This window comes from Danio rerio, chromosome 11 (assembly GCF_049306965.1).
Source record: "Danio rerio strain Tuebingen ecotype United States chromosome 11, GRCz12tu, whole genome shotgun sequence".
Taxonomy (NCBI): domain Eukaryota; kingdom Metazoa; phylum Chordata; class Actinopteri; order Cypriniformes; family Danionidae; genus Danio; species Danio rerio.
The window spans coordinates 7,790,001-7,817,500 of record NC_133186.1 but is presented as its reverse complement, the minus strand read 5'-3'; the positions used below and the strand labels follow the sequence as shown (position 1 = coordinate 7,817,500).

General features: G+C 34.7%; 1 protein-coding gene across 50 annotated transcripts in view; it reads right to left on the bottom strand.

Annotated features, from left to right (window-relative positions):
* adgrl2a (adhesion G protein-coupled receptor L2a) overlaps positions 1-27,500 on the bottom strand; it is a 282,003-nt gene that overhangs the window by 61,475 nt on the left and 193,028 nt on the right. For all 50 annotated transcript variants that reach the window (XM_073916317.1, XM_073916329.1, XM_073916304.1 and 47 more), the window contains exons 5-8: positions 22,331-23,131; positions 3,548-3,841; positions 1,456-1,559; positions 776-961 (exon numbers count right to left, since the gene is read on the bottom strand). In XM_073916317.1, coding sequence (XP_073772418.1) covers positions 776-961; positions 1,456-1,559; positions 3,548-3,841; positions 22,331-23,131 — 1,385 coding nt within the window. The remainder of the gene's footprint in view (positions 1-775; positions 962-1,455; positions 1,560-3,547; positions 3,842-22,330; positions 23,132-27,500) is intronic.

The window sequence follows — 27,500 nt, the reverse complement described above, 5'->3', positions numbered from 1 at the left end:
CTTCATCGTTACAATTATAATCCGTAAAATGGCAGTAATTACCTGTATCATTACAATTATAATCTGTAAAATGACAGTAATTACCTATATCATTACAGTGATAATCTGTAAAATGACAGCAATAACTTGTTATTATGGAGCGAGAAATTACTGTTACAGATTATCAAAAAAAAATATTTTTTTTGAGTTTTGTTTTGTTATTCGTTTTTTTCACAGTTTAAATGCAAATTATCAACGGTAATAAATAAATAAATTTAATGAATTTTGGAACAAAGTATGTTCTGTATTTTTACAGTTTTTGCTTGTAATGCTGTGAAATTGTTAATTTCTAAAATGTAATGGTCTTTTGACCGTTTTTTTTAAAGATTTTTTTTTAACAGCGTAATATTTGTTTTTCCTGCTATGGCTGTTAGTTGTTTTAGGTTTTTCTAGATTCATCAAAATAGCTTCTTTTGTGATCAACAGAATAAAGAAACTCATGGGAGAATTTTTATTTTTTGGGTGAACTATCCCTTTAAAAACTGCAAGCAGCAGAATTACACACCAGACAAATCCATGCCCCTGATGGTGATGGCGATTTCATTGTCTTGTGATTTGGGATATCAAACATATAGCACCAGAATTGACTTTAATCTCTCAAAGCAAGATGGGGAGTGACAATGAGTTTGATGCTGTTAAACAGTCAAGTGTCCTTTAAGCAAAGTACCGCTGAACGGTACCAAGGCATGCTGCTGCTTATTAAAAAACCATGTTCGGAATGAAATCCTGTTACTACCTTATTGAAGCTGCGGCCGGTGGAGTCTTTCTCGCTGGGTCGCAGTTCCTGTAACTGAGCATCTAGGATATCCACCAGCTGCTCCATGAGCCTCATGGTAGAGCTAATGTCACCAGCAAAGATGGCTCCTTTGGTATGTTTGGCCAGCTCGTTCGCCAGGTTGGCTGCGTTTTCCCCACTTCGGATCTGAGAGATTACACAAATTAACCTCACAGCATGGCTCTGAAAAATATCATTTTGTATCTACGAGGCTCCTGACTCCCATTATGACATCATCGTGCTGAGTCAGCAACAGCCCCCGCGAGCAATTACAGCTATCATTAGAAACTGGTAACACTTTGTAATAGCATTCGAAAACGCTTCCTGGATTTCAGTGGATGAAGCGTTAATGCTTCTTTAGTTCGTTTTTGTGGGTGTTCTATAAGAAGATCCGTGTCCCAATGTGCACATCAGTTCTATTTACAAGAAGCATCGAATATTAACAAAAACACACATGCTGATAACAGCACCAGATCGGTCTGTATTGTCGGACTCTTAATGGATGTTTGAAGGCTATGTGTCTTCATCTTAGCAAGTGATCCAGAAAGAATGAGTTTCAAAATATGACACTGGAGAGTAACTTATTTTTATGATATTATGCTCTAAAAATGGCCACATGTTAACAATCGGGAACTACAAACCTTTTGTGCGACTTGATTTACCCAGTGGGATGTACAATTGCTCAGATCTGGCCCTTTTGGGTTCCAGGTCCCAGTGGAGAGAACACAGAGGTAGGAGGCAGTGCCTGAGAAATATAACCATCATTATTATTAGTCACATCAGTACTAATGTTTAGTTTTTTGTGATTTAAAGGGCACCTATTTTACACCAGTTTCAAGATATAAGATGCGTATTTTGTGTCTCCAGAATGTGTCTGTAAAATCAGCTTATTTATTATACCTTTCAGAATAATGGAGTTTTCTGCTTTGAACACAATGTAGCTGTTTTTGTTGCCTGTGCCTTTAATGCAAATGAACTAGTTCTCCCCGCCCACCATTTCGATGTGCCTGTTCAAGTGTGCCTCTGGTTGCATCAGATAAGCAGCACAGTGACCGACATGAAGGAAGCAGATCTCACGCAAGAACTTTCCCAATGATTATTTGATGTATTTGTTGTGTAGTTAATTCAAGCCTTTCTGCAACGATGAGTCACACACAGTATGCATGTTTAACATGTTAACTTTGCACTGTTTTTGCACAGCAAATGTGACAGGATAGACATTAATATGAACTGCTGTATGGGTATCCATTATGTTCATGTACAAAATAAACCTGATTTAACGTCCACAAACCAGGATTGAAGCATCCTTTTTTTTTAAAATTGTACTGACATTATGCAGCTGTGGTGATGAATTACAGTGCTTTTACTGTCTTTATTACAAACTTGCACTGCTTTAAGAATGTTTTAAACTTGTAAAAATCCTTTTTGATCACATTTGATGATGACTGATGATCACAGAGAGCTAAACAGATCTTTAAATCCTAGTTTCTTTTAGGCATGGGCCAGTATAAGTTTTTGACATGATGATAACCTTAGATGAAAATACCACGGTTTCACGGTCTTGTGATTATTGCTCTAAAATAAGTTATTTTTAAATTACTGGGTAAATAAATAAGTAAATAAATAAATAAATAAATAAAAATTCCCTATTTAACAATTTTATTTTATTTTCAGAAACATTTACAATGTTTTGGAACAGTAATCAGGCTGAATAATTTAAAAAAATATTTGACTTCTGCTGTTTTCATTCAAAAAAAGTTTCAAAAACACAGATTTCTTTACAACACCTAAAAATACATAAAAAAAAAAACCCTAACATATAGCTTGGGAATGGAATACCAGAACATTTTTACGGTGTTAAAACCTTGACATTTCCAAAACGAGTTAAACCTCGAAACTGGTTATCGTCCCATGCTTAGTTGCTTTGCGCCCGTCTTGTTGATATGATTACATGCGTAACTACTAATCTATTTTAACATCAGGAAATTAAAAAAGAGACTTATTATCTTTATATCACTCCAATATCACAGTGGACACACTATTCCTACACACAGTTCTGTCCAAACAGCTTCCAAAAGAGGATTTTCATCATAGGTGCCCTTTAAAGCAGCCAGATTGCTTGTACACATTTTTAATTATTCCATGGCTACTTAATAATAAATGATAAATAAAGTTTTGAGACTTTTATTTCACTATGCTGATGTACTTTCAACTGAAACAGAATATTGAGTAGGGATCGGGGCTTTCCTTTTGTGCATCATTCTCGGTCAGAGTGGCGTGGTTAAGTATATTCTGGATGAAGCACTGCCGTTCCAAAATTGGAATCAGATGGTCTGACTTTAATTGAAGATTACTCAAACAACCATTTTTTTCAGTGGATTAACTTACACAGATTAATTGTTAATCTAAAGAATAACAGTTTGCACTAGCAAAAAAAATTAAACACATTGTTCTTTCACACAGACTTTAATTATTATGAACAACTACATATTATTAGTAGTGAACATCACCAACAAGATGCTGCAATGTGGTTGCAATCCCTGTAGTTCATACAGTAGTCTTACATGGCTTTATGGTTTTATTCAAATGGTGAATCCTAGGAGAATAGACACATTTCTTCCTGCCTAGAGGCTAAATGCTTATCAAAATAACTTGTGTGTGACTGATAGCGATTCAAAAAGCCTTGAGTGGAAAACTGCAGCAGGTTACGCTTGAACAGGTATGTGCACCTACCTCGGGTTCCTTTGGGGCAGGGTCGTTCCACCAGCATGCCCCTCTGCGTCTGCGGCCACAGTATGTCCCTGAGCTCTACGCTCTCACAGAAGCGCTCAGGTGGAGGAAACGACTCCAGTGAGGGTGGCGTGGTGGTTTGGGGAAGTACAGGTGGTGATTTGGGGGTCTTATTAACAGCTCTGGTCCCTGTAGTGGTGATAGTAGTCACTTGGCCTTTGGGCTGAGTAGTGGTTGTGGTAGTGGTTGTTGGTTTGAGTACCTTTGGCGATGTGGATGCTTCTGATATAGGTGGTGCTGAAAAGGAATAATGAGTAAAATTATTATTTGGACTAATAATGTCTTATGTTTGGTAAACTAAAAATAGTAGCTAAAACTAATACTAAAACTATTGGTCAAAATAAACATTTTCTATAACTGATAAACAATGAAAAATCTTAATAAAAATAAAAACTAAACAAAACTAACTATTTTTTGAATAACTATATGAAATAAACGAATAATTAGTAAAAATATTAATTAATTATCTTGTGAAAACTCTTACCAGCGACATGAAACACATGTAGATGCATTCTTACAGCCAAAAACACAATTCAGGCGCAATATTATATATAAAACATATTATTTACATTAACATAATATGTTCTAAATCTCCTTAATTTTCCAAAAAGCTAGGCATGTTTACATATACAGTATGATCTTTAGTATAAAGAACATTTCCCGAATTTTTCATAATTTTAACTTTTATTTGTTGCATTTATATATTTTAGAATTTAGTGTCTGTTCAAACTTTGAACTATTTTTTCTTATTATTGTTACTAATTGGGGACGCAGTAGCGCAGTAGGTAGTGCTGTCGCCTCACAGCAAGAAGGTCGCTGGTTCGAGCCTCGGCTGGGTCAGTTGGCATTTCGGTGTGGAGTTTGCGTGTTCTCCCTGCGTTCGCGTGGGTTCCCTCCGGGTTTCCCCCAAAGTCCAAAGACATGCCGTACAGGTTAATTGGGTAGGCTAAATTGTTTGTAGTGTATGAGTGTGAATGAGTGTGTGGATGTTTCCCAGAGATAGGTTGCAGCTGGAAGGGCATCCGCTGCGTAAAAACATGCTGGATTAGTTGGCGGTTCATTCCGCTGCGGCGACCCTGCAGTAATAAAGGGACTAAGCCAAAAAGAAAATGAATGAATGAATAAATGTTACTAAGTGGATTGAACAAGAGATAATGGAAGGTAAATCCTGCCAATTTTAAATAAATCAAATAAACTATGGAAATTAAAATAAAAACCAGATTAACAACTTCATTATAAAACACTGTTCGCTAAGTGTCTGCCAAAATTGAAAATACAATGAAATTATTTAATTTAAATTTTCATTGTGACAACACAACATACTGCCACATTAATGGATGGTATAGCGTAAGCTACTAATGTACATATAAAAGAAATATATATATATGTATGTATGTATGTATGTATGTATGTATGTATGTATGTATGTATGTATGTATGTATGTATATATATATATATATATATATATATATATATATATATATATATATATATATATATATATATATATATATATATATAAGGTGCACACTCATCTTTCTGAAAATATTTAAAAATAGATTGAAATTCCATTTAAGAACTAAATTGTAGTTTTATTTTTATATGTTTAACTACTACATAATTACATGTATTTTTTTATGGGAAGCTTTTTGGTTTTGAGTATAAAGAAGAATTTGTTTTATTTGCTGATAAGCAGAAACCCCAGAAGTAGAGCTCTATCACTGTTTAAAGTAAAAGAAAAAAAAAAAAAAAACAGGATCATACGTTTATAATGTTAATTTTAATACATTAAAAATTAAAACCAGAGAAATCCTCTGGCTTTTTCTTTTTATGCTGTATCGAAAACGTATCGAACCGTGACACCACTGTATCATATCGAACTGAACCATGATTTTTGTGAACTGTTACACCCCTAATATATATATATATTACACACATACACATACAGTATACATATATATACATATATATATATATATATATATATATATATATATATATATATATATATATATATCAGTGTGTGTTATATAAATATATATATATATACATTTATACATGTATATATACATTTATATACATTTATACATATATACATTTATACATGATATATACACTCCTTGCCACATTTGTATCTCATCAAGCTTGAAACCTTCGGGATTCTTACCGCACAGTGCTTAATAATAAAGAGTAATTAATAAATTATTTAATCAGCTTGCCTTCAGACCTTCAAACTTCATTATATCTCAAGAGCTTATTTAAGAGCTGAATCACAGTTGTTTGAACATATATTTTCTCTCATCTTCTGCATCTCCTGTCTCCATAATCATGATACATAACTAATGCAATGCCACGGGCAAGAAAAACACAGAACACTTATCAGTGTACAACAAACAATCTTTGCACTTTACATTGGAAAATGTTGATTGTTTTATTAATCAAATGATGCACTTCAAACTGTTCATCTTTGGTTCAATAAATCTGCATTATTCTGGCGAATAATACCATTGATGTATTAAAAAAGGAAATAATAAAAGCCTATAGGATCTGGATGCTTCAAATCTGTCAAATTTCTCCTTTTAAGCTTATGATTTAAGTTTTTCCCAGATGTTTGAATTCACACTGTTTAACAATGTCCAGTTATTTGAAACTATGATGTTCAAAAAAGATGATTAAAGTCCACTTGTTTGAAAGTAGACTATTGATTGTATATTATAGGATGTTGTCATATAACAACATATTGTCTATTATGAGATTGTTATTAATCTTTTTTGTGGCTCCGTACCATGCTGCTGAACAGGCTCTGCAAATTTAAGCTGATTCAATTAATACTGACTCAGTCTGTACTTGTTGAATTGAATAATAATGCTGCTTGTAGTTTGTTCACTTTTTTTATTGAGTACATATGGGTTATTTTTTTACAGCTGCTGAGCAGACAAATAAAGGTGTTTTCATTAACATTGTGGTTATTTCTTGTCCAATAAAGCCAATATTTTTGTTTACAATGTGTGTATTTCTTAAGTGCTGTTTGCAGTTACACATATTTGAATGACTGGTTATTAAATAAGTGAATTTAATTCATTTCAACTAAGTGCATGTTTGTATACAATAAATAATACTGCTTGTGAACTGTTCTCTCGATTTAATTGAGTAGACATAAGGTGTTTTTTTTTTCACAGCTGCTGAACAGACTACAAATATGTTGAATCAAAATAAAAAATAAAAATGTTTTCACTAATGTTGTGTTTTATTTTTGTCCAAAAAACCCAATGTTAATGAAAACACGTTTTATGTTGATTTAACACAAATTACTCCATGTAAAAATGATGCAAATGTGTTAAATCAACATGATAAATGGGTTTTTGTTAACATTGTGGTTATTTCTGTCCAATAAACCCAATTTTTTCATTTAAAATGTAATTATTTTAATATTTTTTTAGTATTTTAATTAATCAGTTTTTTTTAAGGTGCCCTATAATGAAAATCTGGGCATGCCAAGGTACAGTAGAATAATATAAGATCAGTATTTGAAAATGGACAAACTGTGAGACTCAGACATCGCTGTTTTCTCATTCTCATGTAAATTCCACAAGTGTAAAACCCTGTTGGACAACCGGCCAATCAGAAGACCAAACAAACTGTGACGGAACTTACGGACCATGCCCTCCTCACTCGCATGTATGCCAACTTTACATCATTCATCCGGACCTGACGAGCAGCCGCGGCCTCAAGAGCGCACCAACTCATATGCAGTTCTGAGAGCATTAAAAAAAGCTCTGAAATCATTAATATGCACGCCTCAGGCTGCATTTGATAAGCCAAACGTTTTCTAGTGATACAACAGTGATAATTTTTCTCCCTTAGTTATTTTAAACATATTTCGTTCACTATGTATGTGGGACTTTTATTTTTAAAACGCGAGCCCAAAATTCTTTACTATCCGTTACTGGACAACAATAGCAAAAGGCATGTTAAAAATTGCTTCAGAACCATATATGGTCAATCATGGACCTTTTGATTCTAGGAGCATTTTATGAAGTAATAAGTTAGCTTATTAAACAATTTCTGGATATTTTTTTTTTTACTTACTGAAGCCATAAACCTACTATGTAGATATCAGAGAACAATTGAACTTATTAAATCCAATGCGGTATATGGCATCTTTAAGTATTGTTACTCATTCTAAATGACTTATTTTCAGGCCCGGCCCTAACCAATTTGGCGCCCTAGGCAAGATTTCAGGTGGCGCCCCGTCAAATTGCAGTAAATTCCACTGTAAAGTCATAAGAAGTTAAATAGCTTTTTGATCGACTACTACAAGCTGGGAAAACGTCAGATAAATATGCCAATGCAATTAACATTATTGCTGAATAGATCTAACATTTACACATTTGCTTGAGGAAGGAATGATGGGGTAGTTACATTAATATTACTATTTTCCAAAACATCTATGCCCTTCCATAACATTAGCTGACGTTAATACTAACAGATAGCACTATAGCTATTTAATGATTAGCAATGTTATGTCATATCTATCAACGTTGGGATGTTAAAATATGGGACAACAAATAGCTTCAAAAGATAGAATACATAGCAAACAATAGAAAATATTGACAATAAAATAAAAGGTTTAACTTATTAAAATCAATGGCCTATACAGAAATTAAATAAAGCTATAAAATCTATTTAACTTTCAATTGTATTTGCATATTGATTAAAGTTACTATAGTTATTTAACAGAGGTGTTCATGTAAGAATGCACAGATCTATAATAAATGAATGAATGAAGCATTCGACTACTTTAGTAACTGTTGTGCTCATTTAAGAAAAAATTAGTTGTGTTAAAAATAAAACACGCAGGATAGAGCAAAAAAAAAAAAAAAAGAAAAAAATAAGCACTTTTCCGACGGTCCCTTGCGGAGAGCTCCACTCCGCGCGAGCTCAGCTCTCCCGGCTAAACGCATATCCCAGGCTAAAGACAGCTGTTAAACATAACCAGCTTTGTCTTTTTGTAGGAAACACACTTTAGATCTTTTTAGGGTAAGAGGTTTTTGAGTTATTGCCATCTATCACTGTATCTGTCAGGAATATTGTAAACAAAACCAACTTAACCCCGCTCATTTCTGGCGCCCCCTGGATGTACAGCGCCCTTAGCATTTGCCTATACTGCCTATGCCACAGGCCGGCCCTGCTGATTTTAAATAAACTAATTTTTTTAATTTGATCTCAATCTATATTTGTTGAATTTTATTACTTGTAATATGTTGCCTCAATTTTATTAAGTAGATATAACCTGTAATTTTTTTACAGTGCAGCTAGCACAAATTACCATTTGAATGAATACAGGAGCCCAGAAAACCCTCTAAACCTCACTTTCTGCTTTCACTATCTGATATCCAGATTTGGTGAATGACAGCACGCTGCTAAGAAACCCACTGATGAAGTGGCCCATAGAAGTGTGAGAGATTTGAGTGCAGCATGGGTGCGAGAGAATCTCCATGTATTCTTGCAAGGGGAAAAAGAAATTGATCGAGTGAAAGAAAAGGCTTTCTTTCTGAGGCTAGATGTGACCAGCCTACTGTGAATTAGTGTCAACTGACCAGCTCGAGCTCCGGTTCAGATAAAAACGGTGCAAAAACAGCTGCAACGCCTTTACCTGCAGACCCCGATCTTTATGGTTTTCACCCATGTGTGTGAGTTTTGACACGGTTGGCATGACTGGTGTGCCATTATTGGCTTTTTTTAACTCCGGATTCTGGCTGTTTTTCATGATGGCTGTAAAACAAGCTTCAGCTCGGTGTTCCAGAATTAAACCACAGATGAGAGAAGCCTGTTAAACTAAAAACGGAAACCACATTCGCAGACCACTTTACTAGAGCTCTAGTCTAAAATAATAGAGATTTAATAATACTTCATAATAATAACTACAGTAACACTACCCAATAGCCATGTGCTTAAAGTCCTTTCATTCTTTCTAACTTTCTTTCTTTCTTTCTTTCTTTCTTTCTTTCTTTCAAAAATAAAGCATGATTTATATACTGTAAACTCATCGGCCACTTTATTAGGTACACCTTACTAGTACTGGGCTTAACCTCCTTTTGCCTTTAGAACTGCTGTAATACTTCGTGGCAACGATTCAACAAGACACTGGAAATATTCCTGAGATTTTGGTCCATACTGACATAGGATCACACAGTTGCTGCAGATTTGTCGGCTGCACATCCATGATGCGAATCTTTTTGAGTATAGTGAACTCATTGTCATGTTCAAGAAACCAGTCAGAGAATATTCACGTTTTATAAGATGGCACATTTTACTACTGAAAGATGGGTACACTGTGGTCATAAAGAGATGAACATAGTCAACAATATTTAGGTAGGCTGTGGCGATGAAAGGATACTTAATTGGTACTAATGAGCCTAAAGTGTGCCAAGAAAATAACATCCACACCATTACACCACCAGCAGCTGCCAAAACCCGTTGATACAAGGCAGGATGGATCCATGCTTTCAAGTTGTTGACGTCAAATCCTGACCCTACCATGTCGCAGCAGAAATCGAGACTCATCAGACCAGGAAACGCTTTTCCAATCTTCTATTGTCCAATTTTAGTGAGCCTGTGCAAATTGTAGCCATAGTTTCCTGTTCTTAGCTGACAGGAGTGGCAGTCAGTGTGGTCTTCTGCAGCTGTAGCCCATCTGCCACAAGGTTGGAAGTGTTGTGTGTTCAGAGATGTTCTTCTGCATACCTCGTTTGTATCGAGTGGCTATTTCAGGTACTGTTGCCTTGAGCTCGAACCAGTCTGGCTATTCTCCACTGACCTCTGGCATCAACAAGACATTTGCACCCACAGAACAGCCGCTCAAAGGATATTTTCTATTTTTCAAACCATTCTCTGTAAACCCTAGAGATGGTTGTGACTGAAAATCCCAGTAGATCAGCAGTTTCTGAAATACTCAGACCAGCCCATCTGGCACAAACAACCATGCCACGTTCAAAGTCACTTAAATTACCTCTCTTCCCCATTCTGATGCTCGCTTTGAACTGCAGCAGATTCTTGACCATGTTTACATGCCTAAATGCACTGAGTGGCTGCCATGTGTTTAACTGATTATAAATATGCATTAACAAGCAGTTGGACAGGTGTACCTAATAAAGTGGCCGATGAGTGTATGTATATGTATTATTATTGTTTCACATTTTATGCACTTTTCTAATGTCCTGTCATTTGTATTACAGACACTAAAAGCAACAATTCACCATGTCTTCAAAAAGATACAGCACTGCCATATGTACTGGGAGAGAGAGAGGAAAAACACTTTGAGCACATCAAGGTTTTGTTTTTTTAACACAGACTCCAAAGGCTGAGATATCAAAACACTTCAACTCAAAAAGGTATTGAACGTGCTAAAAGAGACTAGAAGATTCTAAAGATTCTATAGACTAAAGTTTATTCATCCTTCAATTCCAAAAGTTATGTTATAAGAGGCTATCCGCTGATACTTTCTTTCATGGTATTATAGCACATATAAAATACTGCAATATGTTCAGAAAGCCATATTAGTGCCAATATATATGCAAAATACCATTCTAGTAGCATGGCGCTTTTTTGTGTTTTCAAACTTTGACATTATTGCCCTTTGTGCTTTCAGGTTTAATTCTGCTTTAACTAAACGTGGGCAGTAAATGGATACTTCAGCTGTCTCATAGCACTTAGTCTTTTATTTTAGAGAATGCGTTGGAAATCTGACTTATTGGTACAGGTATTAATTTTCTCTCAAGATAAGTATGTCTGCGGCGCTGTAGTGGAAATGTCTGACTCGCATTAAGCTCAAAAAACTGTCAGTTCAGTGTCAAAAAAGTAGGCAAAATTGCCTCTGCAACAAAGAACAATTTCAACCTAAATATTCAAATTAAAGGGGACCTATTATGCCCCTTTTTACAAGATGTAAAATAAGTCTCTGATGTTTCTAGAGTGTGTATGTGAAGTTTCAGCTCAAAATACCCAACAAATAATGCATTATAACTTTTTAAAACTTCCCTTTTTAGGCTTTGATCTGAATTGCGCCGTTTTGGGGACTGTCTCTTTAAATTCAAATGAGCTTGTGCTCTTTTTCAAAAGAGAGCGTAGCTGCAAATGCCTATGTGTCAGTAAAGTGGCAAATTCAAAAATAAGACTAACGCCCTATGTCAATAAGGAGGGGCTAATGGGCGGGGCTTTCCCCCTCTGATGACATGTACAAAGGGAAAATGTCAATCAAAGTGTTTTGTAGACTTTTTTTAAGTGTTCATTAATTCATTTATTTTCTTTTTGGCTTAGTCTCTTTAAAAATCTGGCGTCACCACAGCGGAATGAACCCCTTTACTTTACTTTTACGTTAGCTATGAGGATTAGTTCACTCACAAATTAATATTTGCTAATCAGTTACTCACCAACAGATTGTTCCAAACCTACATTAATTACTTTTTTTAGTTAAACATAAAGGAAGATATTTTTTTATACACTGTACAAAGTGATTAGTTACTTAAAGTGAGTAAAACAATTGCCTTAATAGCAACAAGTTGACTTTACAAAAATAAGGTAATTTAACCCATTGTTGACTTAATTTTTATAATTATGCCTATTGTACTCATTTTTTAAAAAGTCAACTAATTCTTTTTTTACAATGTCAGACTATTTTAGCATGTCTGTTTTCAATTAATTACTGTAATTATTACAATATTACATATTTGGTGCTTCATTAAGTCTATAAAATCAACAATTATAGCCCGTATTGAATTTAGAGGACACACCGGAGTCTGGAAGAGCAGATTTATTTTAGTTACTTTGATTTAGCTTGCTACAGAAAAGCTGGAAAAAAACTAATATAAAAAGTGTGTATTAGGAAAAATGTATTAGTTTATTTAAATTTTTTGAAGTGAATACAATTTGCATAATAATAAAAATTAACTTACCAGTTCCATATAACAATAGGTTTACCTACATTCTTTTTGTAAACTCAACTTGTTTCTTTTAAGGCAATTGGTTTACTCGCTTTAAATAACTAATCAGTTTTTACAGTGTATAGTGATTATCAAATGGCTGTTGAAACCTATTGACTTACAGTGTTAAACATTGCAGGGCTCCACGCAATTTCTTTATGTCTCAACACAAATTGAAGTTTACTTAATTGTTTGGTCCCACTTTATTTTGATGGTCCGTTTGTGGAATTTTAATTTTGTACATTGCATCTGTATGCCATATAATTCTCATTAGATTATAAGTAGACTGTTAGGTTGGGGTTAGGTTTAGTCTGAGTTGACATGTACTTGCAAAGTTTCTTATAGTCAGTTAAATGTCTGTATAAACATATATTAAGCAGTCTACTAATACTCAAAGGGACCATCAAAATAAAGTGTTACATTTGTTTTCACAAATTCAAATGGATTAAATATAAAATAATAATGTTGTCCTAAATATACTACAGTTGAAGTCAGAATTGTTAGCCCCCCTGAATTATTAGCCCCCCTGTTTTTTTTTTTCAATTTCTGTTTAACGGAGAGATTTTTTAGACACATTTCTAAACATAAAAGTTTTAATAACTCATTTCTAATAACTGATTTATTTAATCTTTGCCATGATGACAGTAGACTGTAGACAGGAGAGTTTTGTAGACTATCAAAAAATAAATAAATTTAAAAAAATAAAAAAGAAGCTTAAAAGGGCTAATCATTTTGTCCTTAAAAAAGTGTTTAAAAAATTTAAAACCTGCTTTTATTCTAGCCAAAATAAAGTAAATACATTTTTCTCTAAAAGAAAAAAATATCAGACATACTGTGAAAATGTCCTTGCTCTGTTAAACATCATTTGGGAAATATTAAAAAAAAAAAAAAAGAAAATTCAAAGGGGGGTCTAATAATTATGACTTCACCTGTACATTATTTGATTGCAAAGTTTAAACCTATTATAATAGTATGATATATATTTGATTTTGATGTGTTTTCAAGGCCTGTGGGTAAGATTTCAAGTGAATTTAAACAATTTTGGACAAGAATTTGGCCACCTTAACAAACAACGATTGTGTTTATACAAAAAAAAAGAGTACATTCAGTGTTATTTTAAATGTGAAACAATTAAAAATGATTTATTTTATTTTTTATCATCGTTTATTGTTTCAATCCGTGCTTTAATTTGTTGGTTTTATGCATTTTTGAGTAATTATGTATATTCTGTACTCACCTACAGTATCCAAAAGTAAAATGGATGTTAAAGAGTTACTACAGTTATCTTGTGAAATTACATTCATATTCTTTCAATATCATCCAGCCCGAGTTTGAACAAGCAGCAAAACTCTGTTTTTTTCTGTATAGTAAACATCAATACTGTAGACATAAGTGGAGATCATTACTAAAATGTTTTTGAGTGCCTTATTTTGTGTTCAGCAGAATAAAAAAAAAAAAAAACTTATGCAGGCTTGGAACAAGCTGAGGTTGATAATCGATGATTGAATTTTCATATTTTGGTGAAATATGAAATAAAATGCATCTCTTTAAGAATAAGCATATTCTTAAACTTCTTTAATCTAAAGAAACTAAATCTAAAATTATTTAACTCTTTTAATAATAAAATTAAAAATTAAAGGATAAACACTCTGAAGTATCATTGCATAGAGTTTGTGGGAGGAGCTAACTGAGAGTTGAAATGGGTGGTGCTGTGGCGCTGGGATTTAAATAAATGGTTGGCCTGGGGGAGGGGTTAAAAATGGCACCAAGAGGGAGACTGACAGGTTGTGGGCAAAGAAAGAAGGTGAAACTCACATTAGTGCACATTTGCATGTAATAGAAAATGTAGCACTGGCAGCAAGAGTAATAATTTTTAATTCAAGGAGGGTCTTGGACGAAAATATAGGCCACTGAGCAATCTCTCCAAGTGGCAGTAGAGGCGAGACTAAAATAAAGTCAAATCCATTAGTGGTCTTCTGAACACAAAACAGTATTTTTTGCAAGCAGGAGCAGGCTCTGCATAAATTTCGCTAACCATCAGCAGCGTAATATCACACGGCAATTATCACAATCAGTGTCAAACTAATTCCATTAATGATGAGCAAAAATGAGATTAAGTGGCAAGCAGCGTAATGTGTGTTTTCCAGCCCGATTCAGATGGCAAATATAAATGCTGTCTGTCTCTTTGGCGTCAAGATGATTCCCCATTATGAAAGATGATTCCAGTATGAATATGCTGCTGGTTTTAATCATTTTCTCTTTCAACAAATGACGTACATGATACTATTTAGGATTTTTACGAGATATCATGCTAATATCTTATGCCTGCATTCCACTTGAAGGAACAATCGATCAGGGAAGCAAACAAGAAATCTAGCAAGTATTCTAGCTTATGTGTGGTATACATTGCACAAATGATTTATACTTTAACTGTGTATGTTAATGGCTGGTTTTAAGTAACATTTTGAGTGATCCGATCAAGCGATCAGGCAAGATGCAACTCTGTTTAGTGACATGCATTTACAATAAATCATTTATTTCACTAAGAAGCTGTTTAATGCTTAATTTTTACTTAATAACTAACAAAAAAATAAATATAAAAATAAAACACGCAAGTTTGTACCTATTCTGGCATTTTCCGTATACACTACCTCAGTGGTTCTCAAAGTGGGGGTTGGGACCCCCCGAGGGGTCGCGGGGCAATGAAGGGGGGTCGCCTGGTGATTTCCAAAAATCTATTTATTTTTATTAAACCATTAGAATTAACATATTTTATCCATAACAATACTGAAAATAAAAATAGTCGTTTATCGTTACTATATACTATATAGTTACTATAGTAGCTTATAGTTACTAGTTCTTTTGGATTGCGACCCCTGGGGTAATAACATTGTATCAAAGGCAGCAATAGCGTCAGATGCATTTTGATTTTATAACATCAGGTTATACTTTCTGGCACATTTTAAGCACTGACACAAATTTAATTGGTGTGTCTGCGTCATTGCATGCAAGGTTTCTGTATTTATAACCACCTCAGAGGATATTGGGGGTCGCGAGTCACTGGCATTGTTATTTTGGGGGTCGCGGGCTGAAAAGTTTGGGAACCCCTGCACTACCTGACAACAGACTAGTCATAAATCCTAGTTGTAAGAGCAATAAAATAATAACTTGACTTCTAGTTGATCATTTGGAAAAGTATCAGAAGGTCGATTTTTCCTGATTAATTATGTGTTGAACTGCATCCCAATCATCACAAATACTGCAGACCTCCGCATGGACCCAAGATTCTCACAGAAATCAGTCAAGTTTGGCGAAGGCAAAATCATGGTTTGGTTTTACATTCTGTAAGAGGTGTGTGAGAGATCTGCAGAGTGGTTGGCAACATCAACAGCCTGAGGTATCAAGACTTTTGTGCTGCCCATTACATTACAAACCACAGGAGAGGGCAAATTCTTCAGCAGGATAGCGCTCCTTCTCATATTTCAGCCTCCAATTCAAAGTTCTTGAAAGCAAAGAAGGCCAAGGTGCTCCATGATTGGCCAGCCCAGTCACCAGAGATGAACATTATTGAGCATGTCTGGGCTGAGATGAAGCGGAGGCATTGAAGATGAATCCAAATAATCTTGATGAACTCTGGGAGTCCTGCTAGAACGTGTTCTTTGCCTTCCAGATGACTTTATTAATAAGTTATTTAAGTAATTGCAGAGATTTATGTCTCCTCCAAGCTCATATGAGTCACAGACAATATTAATTCTTTATCCATTGCACTATGACTTTACATTCTATACTGGACATTATTTCTGTTTAGTGACAAGACTTTTGTCTAAGCAAAGTCAGACATTACTGTTCTAATTAAATAATTAAAAATCAAGGCTTGATCATATTTTATTTTGGTAAAATATACGCAATCTAGAGGCCTTTCATATAAGCCACTTTGGATACCAAACTAGAAGTCAAGTTATTTGCTGTTTCTAAAACTTGGATAGGCGACAAGACTTTTATCAGGTAGTGTAAGTCTCGTACTAACAAATAAACTGCACAACATCACTGCAAATTTGATCAAAAATAAACAGAAAATAAAGCAGAATGTGTAATATTTAATCTGAATATTAATCCTGAAATAAGAGTTTCAGGCCTTTGAGTATGTGTGGTTCTATGTCTTAGGATTAGAACTTAAAGAAGCAAAAGTTACCTTTTAATGGAAAAATAAATGAACTGACTGTATTTACAGCCCTAATTACATTGATGTTAAAGTATAATCAAGAGTTTAATTTCTAAATAAATACCTCTAATTAAGCCAAATAGCATCTGTCGCAAATGAGCAAATCACAGTTAATACTGACCTGTGGTTATTGATACCATCACAAATTGAGTAATCTAGATCTACTGTTTGCTCTGCACAGGCACGCAAGACTAAGTATACAGAATATATCATTCAGAATGATGAATTATTGTCATTTATACTGATCAACCAAGTCTATAAATGTGGTATTAAGTATTTAAGCTTGTCATTAAGAAGCATATACAGTTAAAGTCAGAATTATTAGCCCCCCTTTGAATTTCTTTTCTTGTTTTAAATATTTCCCAAATTATGTTTAACAAAGCAAGGAAATTTTCACAGTATGTCTGATAATATTTTTTTTTTATTCAAGAAAAAGTCGTATTTGTTTTATTTTGGCTAGAATAAACATAGTAAAAAAAACATTTTAAGTTCAGAATTATTAGCCCCTTTAAGCTATATTTTTGTTTGCTAGTCTACAGAACAAACCATTGTTAAACAACAACTTGCCTAATTACCCTAACCTGCCTAGTTAACCTAATTAACCTAGTTAAGGCTTTAAATGTCACTTTAAGCTGTATAGAAGTGTCTTGAAAAAATATCTAGTCAAATATTATTTACAGTCATCATGACAAAGATAAAATAAATTAGTTATTAAAACTATTGTTTAAAAATGTGTTGAAAAAATCTACTCCATTAAACAGAAATTGGGGGAAAAATAAACAAACAGGAGACTAATAATTCAAGGGGGCTAATAATTCTGACTTTAACTGTAAATCAAGGGGGGTTGTTGACATTACATGTTAACCAAACACTCTCCCAGTCAAGTTCACTGTGCAGTTCTTGGTCAGACAAAAATAAAAATGAACCAGATTTCATTTCAAAAGTCGAATTTCTGGCTTCGCATGAATGCCATTCAGGAATGTGTTTTGCCCAAAATAGCCTGCCAATTAATCTCATAATCACTCTAAAAGAGGGGGACTTATCTTGCTCTCTGACTTAAAGGGGAGGGGTTTCCTACCATAAAGGAGAAGCCTTATTGTGTCCTACATTCTCCAGTAGTATCAAAGTCTCAAAATCAAGGTAATTTCACAGCTATCAAAGTAAAGTGTAGCAAACATCAACTCTACAGATCACAACTCTGATGGCTGTGTGAGTGTGCTGATTATTGAGATGATGAGATAATCACCACATCTAAAATAGAGCAAACACATCAGTATACAAATGATGGCAGATTAGATTCAAGTGGGGATGGGGGTATCATTCAACTTGCGCGCGGCACAGGAGCTAATGCTAGTGAAATTAGCATGTTTTTGTCCTTCATCAGCACTGATTGTAGAGCTAATTACTTCCTTTACAAGCAGCTAAAAGAGAGGCAGAACATACACAGGCGTATTCAATCAGCCACACCGTATAAGTGTGAACCACAAGTGGATACATTGTGGTAACAATGTGATAACATTTCCTTAATGAAAGATTCGAACCCTCTGAGGTAACACCCCAGAGAAATGCTCAATGAATTTTATATTTAAGCCCTAATACTTTGCATCTGAAATGATATTGAGTTGATATTTCTTACTTAATTGCTTGCTTGTGCGGGGATGAATTTGTTCGATGGTTTTAATTCAGCGCTAGTAATTGCTTCAGGCTAAAGGAAAGCTAGGAATGACTCAGAAGATTCTATCCCAATCTCAAAAATAAGTCTGATATAATAAGAAGTGCAGATAGTAATATGGTGGATGAATGTCATCCACAGCCACCGGAGAGGTCTTTTGGCTCTGTTCCAAAAGTTAGTGGGTTGCTTTACACAGGCGTCTTTTAAAGTGTTGTCTTTGTAGTAGAGCTGCACGATTAATCGAAAAAAGATTGTGATCTCGATTCGACCCAACACACGATCTTAATTCAGCTTTTCTACATTAATGAAGCCATAACATGAGCTGCACTCGGCAGTGAAAAGTGAAGCCGAAAGCACACACATCATTTAAATCAGGGATTCACAACCAGTGGGCCAAAGCGATGCTGCAGGTGGTTTCACGAGCTTAAAATTAACTTCATTATTGTACTGTAATTATTTGATTTCAATATTAAAAATGTTTTATATTAAAATGATTGGTGTTTCCACCTGACAAACTGAGTCTGACTCAAAGACAACAAAACATAATAGCCTTTGCACCTTTGCTGGCTCGCAGACAAATTTTACTGCACTGGAAATCTTTAAATCCACCTAAAGCATCACACTGGCTTCAAGATCTGATGTCATATTTACACTTGGAAAAAATTAAATATTCAATTAGAGGCTCTAGCAAATTCTCATATGTATGGCAACCATTATTAACATATTTCTCTGCTATAAGTGTACTTCCTGGGGAATAATGTGACTGTCTTGTATGTAACTGGAATCTTTTTTCTTTGTCCTTTCTTTCTCTGTCCAGAATCTCAAGCTTCTTCTATGTTAACTTACCATTGTAAGATAGCACAGCCTTATCCCTCATTGAATCACCCATTACTGTTGTCACTCTATTTCTATATGTATTTATAATTATTTTATTTATTTATGTATGTATTTATTTTTTTATTTATTTATTTTTTTTAAGATTTGGCAGCCCTTTTTTTTACATTTTTTAAAAATTCATTATTATTAATATTTTTTTATAATTTTCCTTTCATTTTTATTTATTTATTTATTTTTATCGTTCTTTAGGCAGTGTATTTAGGGGTCGTTAAAGTAGGTTTTTATATGTATAAAATGTATATAAAATCTCAATTTTCTGTATAAATAATGTAACTTGTTCTTGGCATAAAAAATAAAGGAAAAAAAAATGATTGGTGTAATTGCATTTCCCATTTTCTATTATTGATTACTCTAAAAGAGCCTCACTGTTAAATACAGACTTAACCGTGGCTGCACTTCCAGCTGCTGCACCTCAACTAGGACTACATGCTCAGCTGTGTAAAGCAAACCATCACGCAAATGTAAAGGTAACAAGATTAAAGTTAAAACTAGTTTGCGCGTGTCCCGCGTCTTTGTGTGAACTCTTTAAAACAGGGGTGTCCAAACTCAGTCCTGGAGGGCCGGTGTCCTGGAGAATTTACCTCCACCCCTAATCAAACACACCTGAAGCAGCTAATCAAGCTCTTACTTCAGATACTATTGTTCTGGCAGGTGTGTTGAAGCAAGTTGAAAGTAAACTCAGCACGACAATGGCCCTCCAGGACTGAGTTTGGACCCCCTGCTTTAAAATATCAGCATAGTGGTCCAAATTTTTGTTTTATAACGCAAGTGTGAGTTTTTTATAACGGACGCACGCCCATACAAGAGGATCTAGCGAGGCTTGATGGTGTTTCAGTAAACAGCTGTTCACTACTGTCAGCTAACTCAAAACCCAACCGCCTTCAAAACGATGCGTTTAAAGTATTTTTACTGTAATTTACTTTTTTTTTTTTAATGGATATTATGAATAGACGAATAGTGGTCAGTTCAATTAAAATCAGCAGCTTTTTTGTCATCTTTGTTCGGTATAGGTCAATTTATTAAAGAAAAGGTCCAAACACTCTGAAGTTGTAAAAAAAAATACCTGAAGAATTCAGGAGATTTGAATCTGTGGAAGTTTGAGCCCCTGTTTATTTTTCCCCCAATTTCTGTTTAACAGAGAGAAGATTTTTTTTCTCCACATTTTTAAACATAATACTTTTTATAACTCATTTCTAATAACTGATTTATTTTATCTTTGCCATGATGACAGTAAAAAAAATATTATATATATATATATATATATATATATATATATATATATATATATATATATATATATATATATATATATATATAGTTTAAAGGGGCTAATAATTTTGTCCTTAAAATGGTGTTTTAAAAATTCATAACTCATTTTATTCCAGCCGAAATAAAACAAATATGATTTTCTGCAGAAGAAAAAATATTATCAGACATACTTTGAAAATTTCCTTGCCCTGTTAACCATAATTTGGGAAATAATAAAAAAAAAATTTAATTAAATTTGAAGGGGGGCTAATAATTCTGACCTCAACTGTATATCTCATGTCTGTGTGTTTTGTTTTTGCAGACTTTCATCACATTTTAGTGAAAGAATGCCTACACTATTTACATTCCTTATTTTGCAAAAACACACTCTTTTGTTACTATTGTGAGTGTACACAAAAAAAGTAGACACCTAACAGATTTGATTGACGTATTGATCTTATCTGTACAATCAAACCTGAAAGTATAATTTAAGTGCGATCTCTGACCCCTGAGGGTTAATGGCACATAAGGCATTAATTACAATTATTAAGTTAGCTTGTATAGATAACAATGTCATAAATGGCTTAGGGTATAATTTAAAAACACTTTTTTAATAGACAAAGCCTTTTAAATTCCTTTCAGAAGTAAACTGAATAAACACTGAGGGGGGAAAACAACATGTAAAAATGATCATTGGATCATTAGAGTAATTAGCTATTAGAGTAACCGGTAGCCTTAAAGGTTGAGTTCAGTGCTACAAGCATGTTTCAGATATTCTTTACTTTGTGAGGTATTATCATGTAATTTGGCTGATGTTTAAATCCGAAACACTTAATCCGAAGAACACTAAGTATGGATACAGTTTCATGATGACCCCGGGTACAGTTACTATGCTCATAGTAATTCATCATAGAGGTAGATACTTTTGGGTCTTTGCTGAAGAAAGACACTGATATATTGAATTATTAAGCTTCAGTAATCTGCGTAACGTTGCTTGACCTCTACACTACCGCCAAGTCTTATTGCGGTATTGTAAGAGTCTCGGCCTCTGGGCTGAGCTGGGATTATGGTAATTACGATTATTATATATTTTTTTTAAATGTAAAGATGATCTGACAGCTCTTGACAGCTAAATTTTAGCTGACATGACCTTCAGGACTGATCTTCTCTCAACGGGAAGCCATCTTTCAGCACACTGAGAGGCCTGCGAGTAAAAGTGTAAGCTGTTTGTTTTGAGGTGGTTAGGGAACGAGATCCACTCTACTGGGGGGTGAGCTACTGTTGCTGCAAGGCTGCCGACGTTCCTGTCCAGACAGGTAAACTTCTACCAATGAGGAAAGCGGTATCCTTCTCAGCGGGACGGAGTTTAGCCCCTGGAGTCTAAACACCAGAGAGGAATGGCTCTGTCTTTTGAAATCCTGAGGGATGCGTCTCTTATTATATGCTAACAACGCCTAGGATGTTGTTTACTGCTGAGACCCACCACTTCACCGAGATGTTGCTTTGCACTCGAGAAAGGTTTCCGGAATACATCAAGCACATATTAAATCTGAAATTAAAAATCAGTCATCCGTGACATTTGACACACAGACTTGGGTGCCAGAGGAATACCAACTCAGTGGCTGAAATCTTGCGACCACTTAAACAGATATCCAGGGAGAGACTATGTGTGTGTGCAGCTAGACGGATTTGAGACGGGGCTTACCGTGAGCTGGATCAGGTGGCCCAAACACCAGATTGTAGCGCAGAATGTAGAAGTTATTCCACACGTAGAGCTGGTTGTCCCTGGGGTTGTACTCCACAGCGGCTATGTACTGGTACTGGTTGGGGAAGTGGATGTCGACGTATTCGCCGTGGTTCAGTTTGGTGTTGTACATGTAGTCGATCAGGCTCTTGCTGACCTCACTTTCGTTGTCTTCGTAGGTGGATCGGACCACATAGAGAACTCCGCAGATCATGAAAGCGTTGGAGGCCGACCGCTTGTCGTATGTGGTCTCCCAGGTGGCCTCAAAGCGGAGGGTGTAGGGGTTGAGCTGGCTGATCACCATCATACCGTTGTTCTGCTCGGTGGCGTAGATCACCCAGAGGCCATTTTCATCAACCGCCAAGTCAATGTCTGTTTTCCCGCCCCACTTATACGGCGAAGTGTCATGATAGTTTGCGTTATTTATAATCGCCTCCCCACTTTTAATTCTAGTCCGAAGGTCAAATTTGACAATGTTACGTGTCCTCTCCTTGTTAAAAAACACCGCTCCGTCATATACCACAAATCCCGTGCCATCGACCCGATGGGGTAGTTTATACGTCGTAGTCTGTCGAGAGTTTTGAAAATCATCGAGCGAGTTGTACTCAATAAGTGTATCTGTTCTGTAAGGGGTCCAGGGCATGAAATAAACCTTGTCCCCAGCCTGGAGAGGGTCTTTGCACCACGACCCCGCTTGTTGCTCCGCTTCGTATAGAAACGACGGATCTCCAACCGCTTTCAGAGTTCCAGGACAAACAAAAACTAGTGATGGGAAGAACAGAGCAGAAAACAGTCAAACATAAGCAAGCGCAGCTCACGCCAGTTGAAAGCAGAGGGCAAAGGGCCATCTGACTCTACATCACTCTGATAAATGGGCAGTCAGTGAAGACAGAAACACACACTAAGAAGTCTAACAGCTACCCACATTCACAAGCAGTAAAAAAAGGTGCGAAGAATCTGCATCTGAAGGTTATTGAAGCTTAAACGGAAGCAGAAACAGGTTTTTTATGTGTCCGTAAGCAAGCAGCTCACTGCTGCTCGGACATACTGAAGGGGAGTGATGGAGAAATCAAACCACAACCAAACACAAAGGAAACAAAAAGGAAGGAATTACGACAAATCTGCCCTGCAAATAAAAGCAGACAACTAAATAAGGCTTGAGACAGACGCGGAGAAGAGCAGCATTCAGGCAGTCTGTGTCCTGAGACAAGTTTTTCCACCGTTTTAACGTCTTTCCTACGGGCCTAATGTTGCAATCACTTTAGAGGGTAAAGCATTTCCTTTCTTCTTAACAAAGACATGATAATCAAACATGGAGAAAGGGTAAGTGGAAAAAAAACAAGAGAGAGGGAAAGCGAGGGAGAGAATCAGAGAGAGAGTTGGAGAAAAGGAAAGTGAGAAACAGTAGAGGCAGTGTAAGCCTAGAAGAAACCTGTTACCAGAGCATGCTGGGTTCGTGGCAATAGGGCTGGGGTTCGTACAGGCAATAAAAGAGTGTAGAGGAAAAGAGGAGGAGGGGGGGAAACGGGGCATCCGCACCCTCTGCATTGCCGCTAACATTTAACTTGTGCTTTATCATTTTCTTTTAAAGCTTCTCTCTGATTGCTGCTTGCGCACTGACCTTTACTACAATACAAGACCCTTTCCGCTATCGCCTGCTATCAGAAGCAAGAGTGGGCACAGGAAGGTTTTACAACCACAAAATAAATAAATAAATAAAAATAAATAAATGTGTGTATATAGATATATTAAAGAAAGAAAAACAAGGAGCTGATTGTGTCAGTGATTTACCTTTTTGCTCCACTTCTATTTTAAGCGTTGGAAGAGAGAATGAAAGGAGTGCAAGGGGGAAAAAGAGATTAAAATGAATTAACCATCATGTCCATGATCACATGCAGTTAACATGTCATGAGGTTACGGGCATTATGCATAGAGCTACAGCTGTCAGAGGAGAAAAAGAACGCGGTTAGACACTTTCAACACGTGAAAGAGAGACAGGTTAAAGGGTGTTCTGTCACAGTACAAAAGGACAGCGTATGTGCCTATGAAGACGAATCAATCTGCTGTTGTCGAGGGAAAGCTGCGGGGAAATACACGGGCTGAATTCTAGATAGCGGCGTATAGATTTTCATAAGAACTCAGGGACATCGACCAGGGAAATCTGAATTCCAGGTGGACAGATGGTAAGTTGCGCTGGAGGGAAACTCAAAACCAGAAAAATTGAGCTGTTCCTCTACTCTACAGATCCTCTCCAACTGCAGAGTTCTTGTCAGCCCTTGCAGGCTTCATATGAACACTTGAATAGTCTGTTATGGCACTAGATTGTTTCAGTTTTCAGAAACATAAAGTTTCTTGGATATATTCATACTTCTTAAAAACTTTTATTTTAGTTTGGCCGGATCGGGTTGGAGATTGGTGGGCTTGTCAAATGTTAAACATTTACTTATAATATGTCATTCCAAACACATATGCTATTCTTTCTTTCGGCACACACAGAGGATGTTTGAATGTTTTAAGATGTTACAGTGAGGCTCTAGCTAGATAAGTGTGATAACATTATTTATTTCAAGGTTTCGGGCCAATACACTGTCCTTTCAAACCTTGACCGGATAAACAGACAGACAGAAAGACAAACATCTGGCCACAGTTTCTACACTATCACAGTGTTCTTTTTATCAAAATCCCCATTTCGTGCAATAGTTTTGGTTTAACATATGAATGAATCTGTAACACTTTATGATAACTATACACAAATCATCTGTTAAGTATTAGCAAATAGTGAATTCATTATTTGTTAGGCATTAACTCTGCATTAATGAACATTAGTAAACAGTTCATAACTACAGATACAACTGCTCTTTGATTAATTTTTCCTGACTAAATTTAGTATCACATTATTTACAAATCATTTGTATTTAAGAGAAGTTTGGGGGGGGGGGGGGGTTGTTAAGATAATTTAAGATGAGTTAGTAAATGATTAATAAACTATTTAAATAAACATTTAAATCTCATTATTCAGGCATATACTAATAGTTAATTTAAATGTCGATAAATGCTTTATTAACTTCATCCAGTTTTGTCACCAAATCTAAAATGAGGACTATTTATGATTTGTAAATCTTTTATAGATGACCATTAAAGGCTCAGCATCAAATGAACAATACGCATTTGTAATCTTATATGAACAGTAAAATTTATGTACAGTTTAAACATTGCCGAATGACGAGAGAGCCAGAATATAACACAGAATTGGATAAACCAACAACGACAACAACATAATAATTTAACAATTTATTATGATACAGCATTTCAATGTTATTTAGCGATATTTAAACTGTACAGTAATTTTACTTCAGTTAAGATTGCATTTGATACAGTTTCATTTGTGTATCTTCAAATTAATAAGAAATTAATATAGAATGCATTTATAAAGCATAGTCCTCACTTTAGATTAGGTCACAAAACTGGATGAAATTACGTTAACAAAGAATTAACATACAAATGAACTATCATTATATGCCTTAACAAAAAGATATATCTGCTCCTTAAATGAAACATCACACGAAGTGGCTTCCGGTTCCGAGCACTCTACCAAACTGTATGGGGAGACTCAAAAAATGGTAATAATACAAAGTGATGTAATACTTTCGAATATATATAAATACATATATACTTTTCGAATATATATATATACATACACATGTATATATACATATAAATGTATATATATATATATATATATATATATATATATATATGTATGTATATATATGTGTATGTATATATATATATATATATATATATATATATATATATATATATATATATATATATATATATATATATGTATATATGTATATATATATATATGTATATGTGTATATATATATATATGTATATATATATATATATATATATATATATATATATATATATATATATATATATATATATATATATATATATATATATATATATATATGTATATCTCCATGCCAAATATCCGATGGCCAGAAAGTGATAATTTATTTATAATTGTTACAATTTTGGTATTTGTGATGCAGCTAGTCCTGTTTTGTATGCCATGATTTTATATAAATTTCACTTTTAATATGTAATAATATTTTCTCAATTCAAATGAGCGGCTTGGACCCAGAAACAGTATTCCATATGCACTGATACGTCACAATTTAACAAGCGGATAAACACTGTGTGGGACTTGTGGAGCTGCATATTGATGGATTTGCTCTTCAGTGTTTGGACTTTCAGCTGTGTAATTTAAACCACACTGACCTGAAATAAACTGAACTTGAAATCTGTGCTTCTATTTTAGAAGCGGCTTTGACACGATCTACATTGTAAAAGTACTATATAAATAAACATGAATTGAATTGAATAAATGTTAATTTAAATAGTTTATTAATCATTTACTTACGCATTCCGAATTATCTTTAAAAACCAGCAACTTCTTTCAAATAACTAGTTTGTAAATGATGAAATACTTAATCTAGTAATGAAAAAAATAACAACAAAGTATGAAAATACAATCATTAAGCACATTATATATGTGCTAATAAGTCAAGAATACAGCATTTTTATTAGCAGTTATAAACTGCTTATTAACATCTGTTAAAGCAGATAATGAATTCACTATGTTTTAATGCTTAATAAATGATTCGTAGTGTGTAGTTTTTATAAAGTATTACCAAGGAATCCCATGAAACTGGTCCAGAGCACAGAAAAAAGAAGACATAGCAAAATAAATGTATTTCATATGAAACTAATAAAATAAAGTTCATTTTTTGTAAGACAATTAAGATTTTCCTTTTTTTGCTTTTTTATGTCTTAAAATAAATAGGTTTCCATTGTACACAATGTTTTTGTAGTAATGTGTTTAATGCATGCCAATTAAATTACAGTTATTTTAAAAGTGCTGAACTACAGTAATTTTATAGCTATGATAATCACTGTACCATTGAGGAAAGTGAAAATAGAAAAGAAAGAAAGAAAGAAAGAAAGAAAGAAAGAAAGAAAGATAAAGGAAGGAAGAAAGGAAGGAAGGAAGGAAGGAAGGAAAGGAGGGAGGGAGGGAGGGAGAAAGGGAGAGAGAGAGAAAAAGGAAGGAATGAGG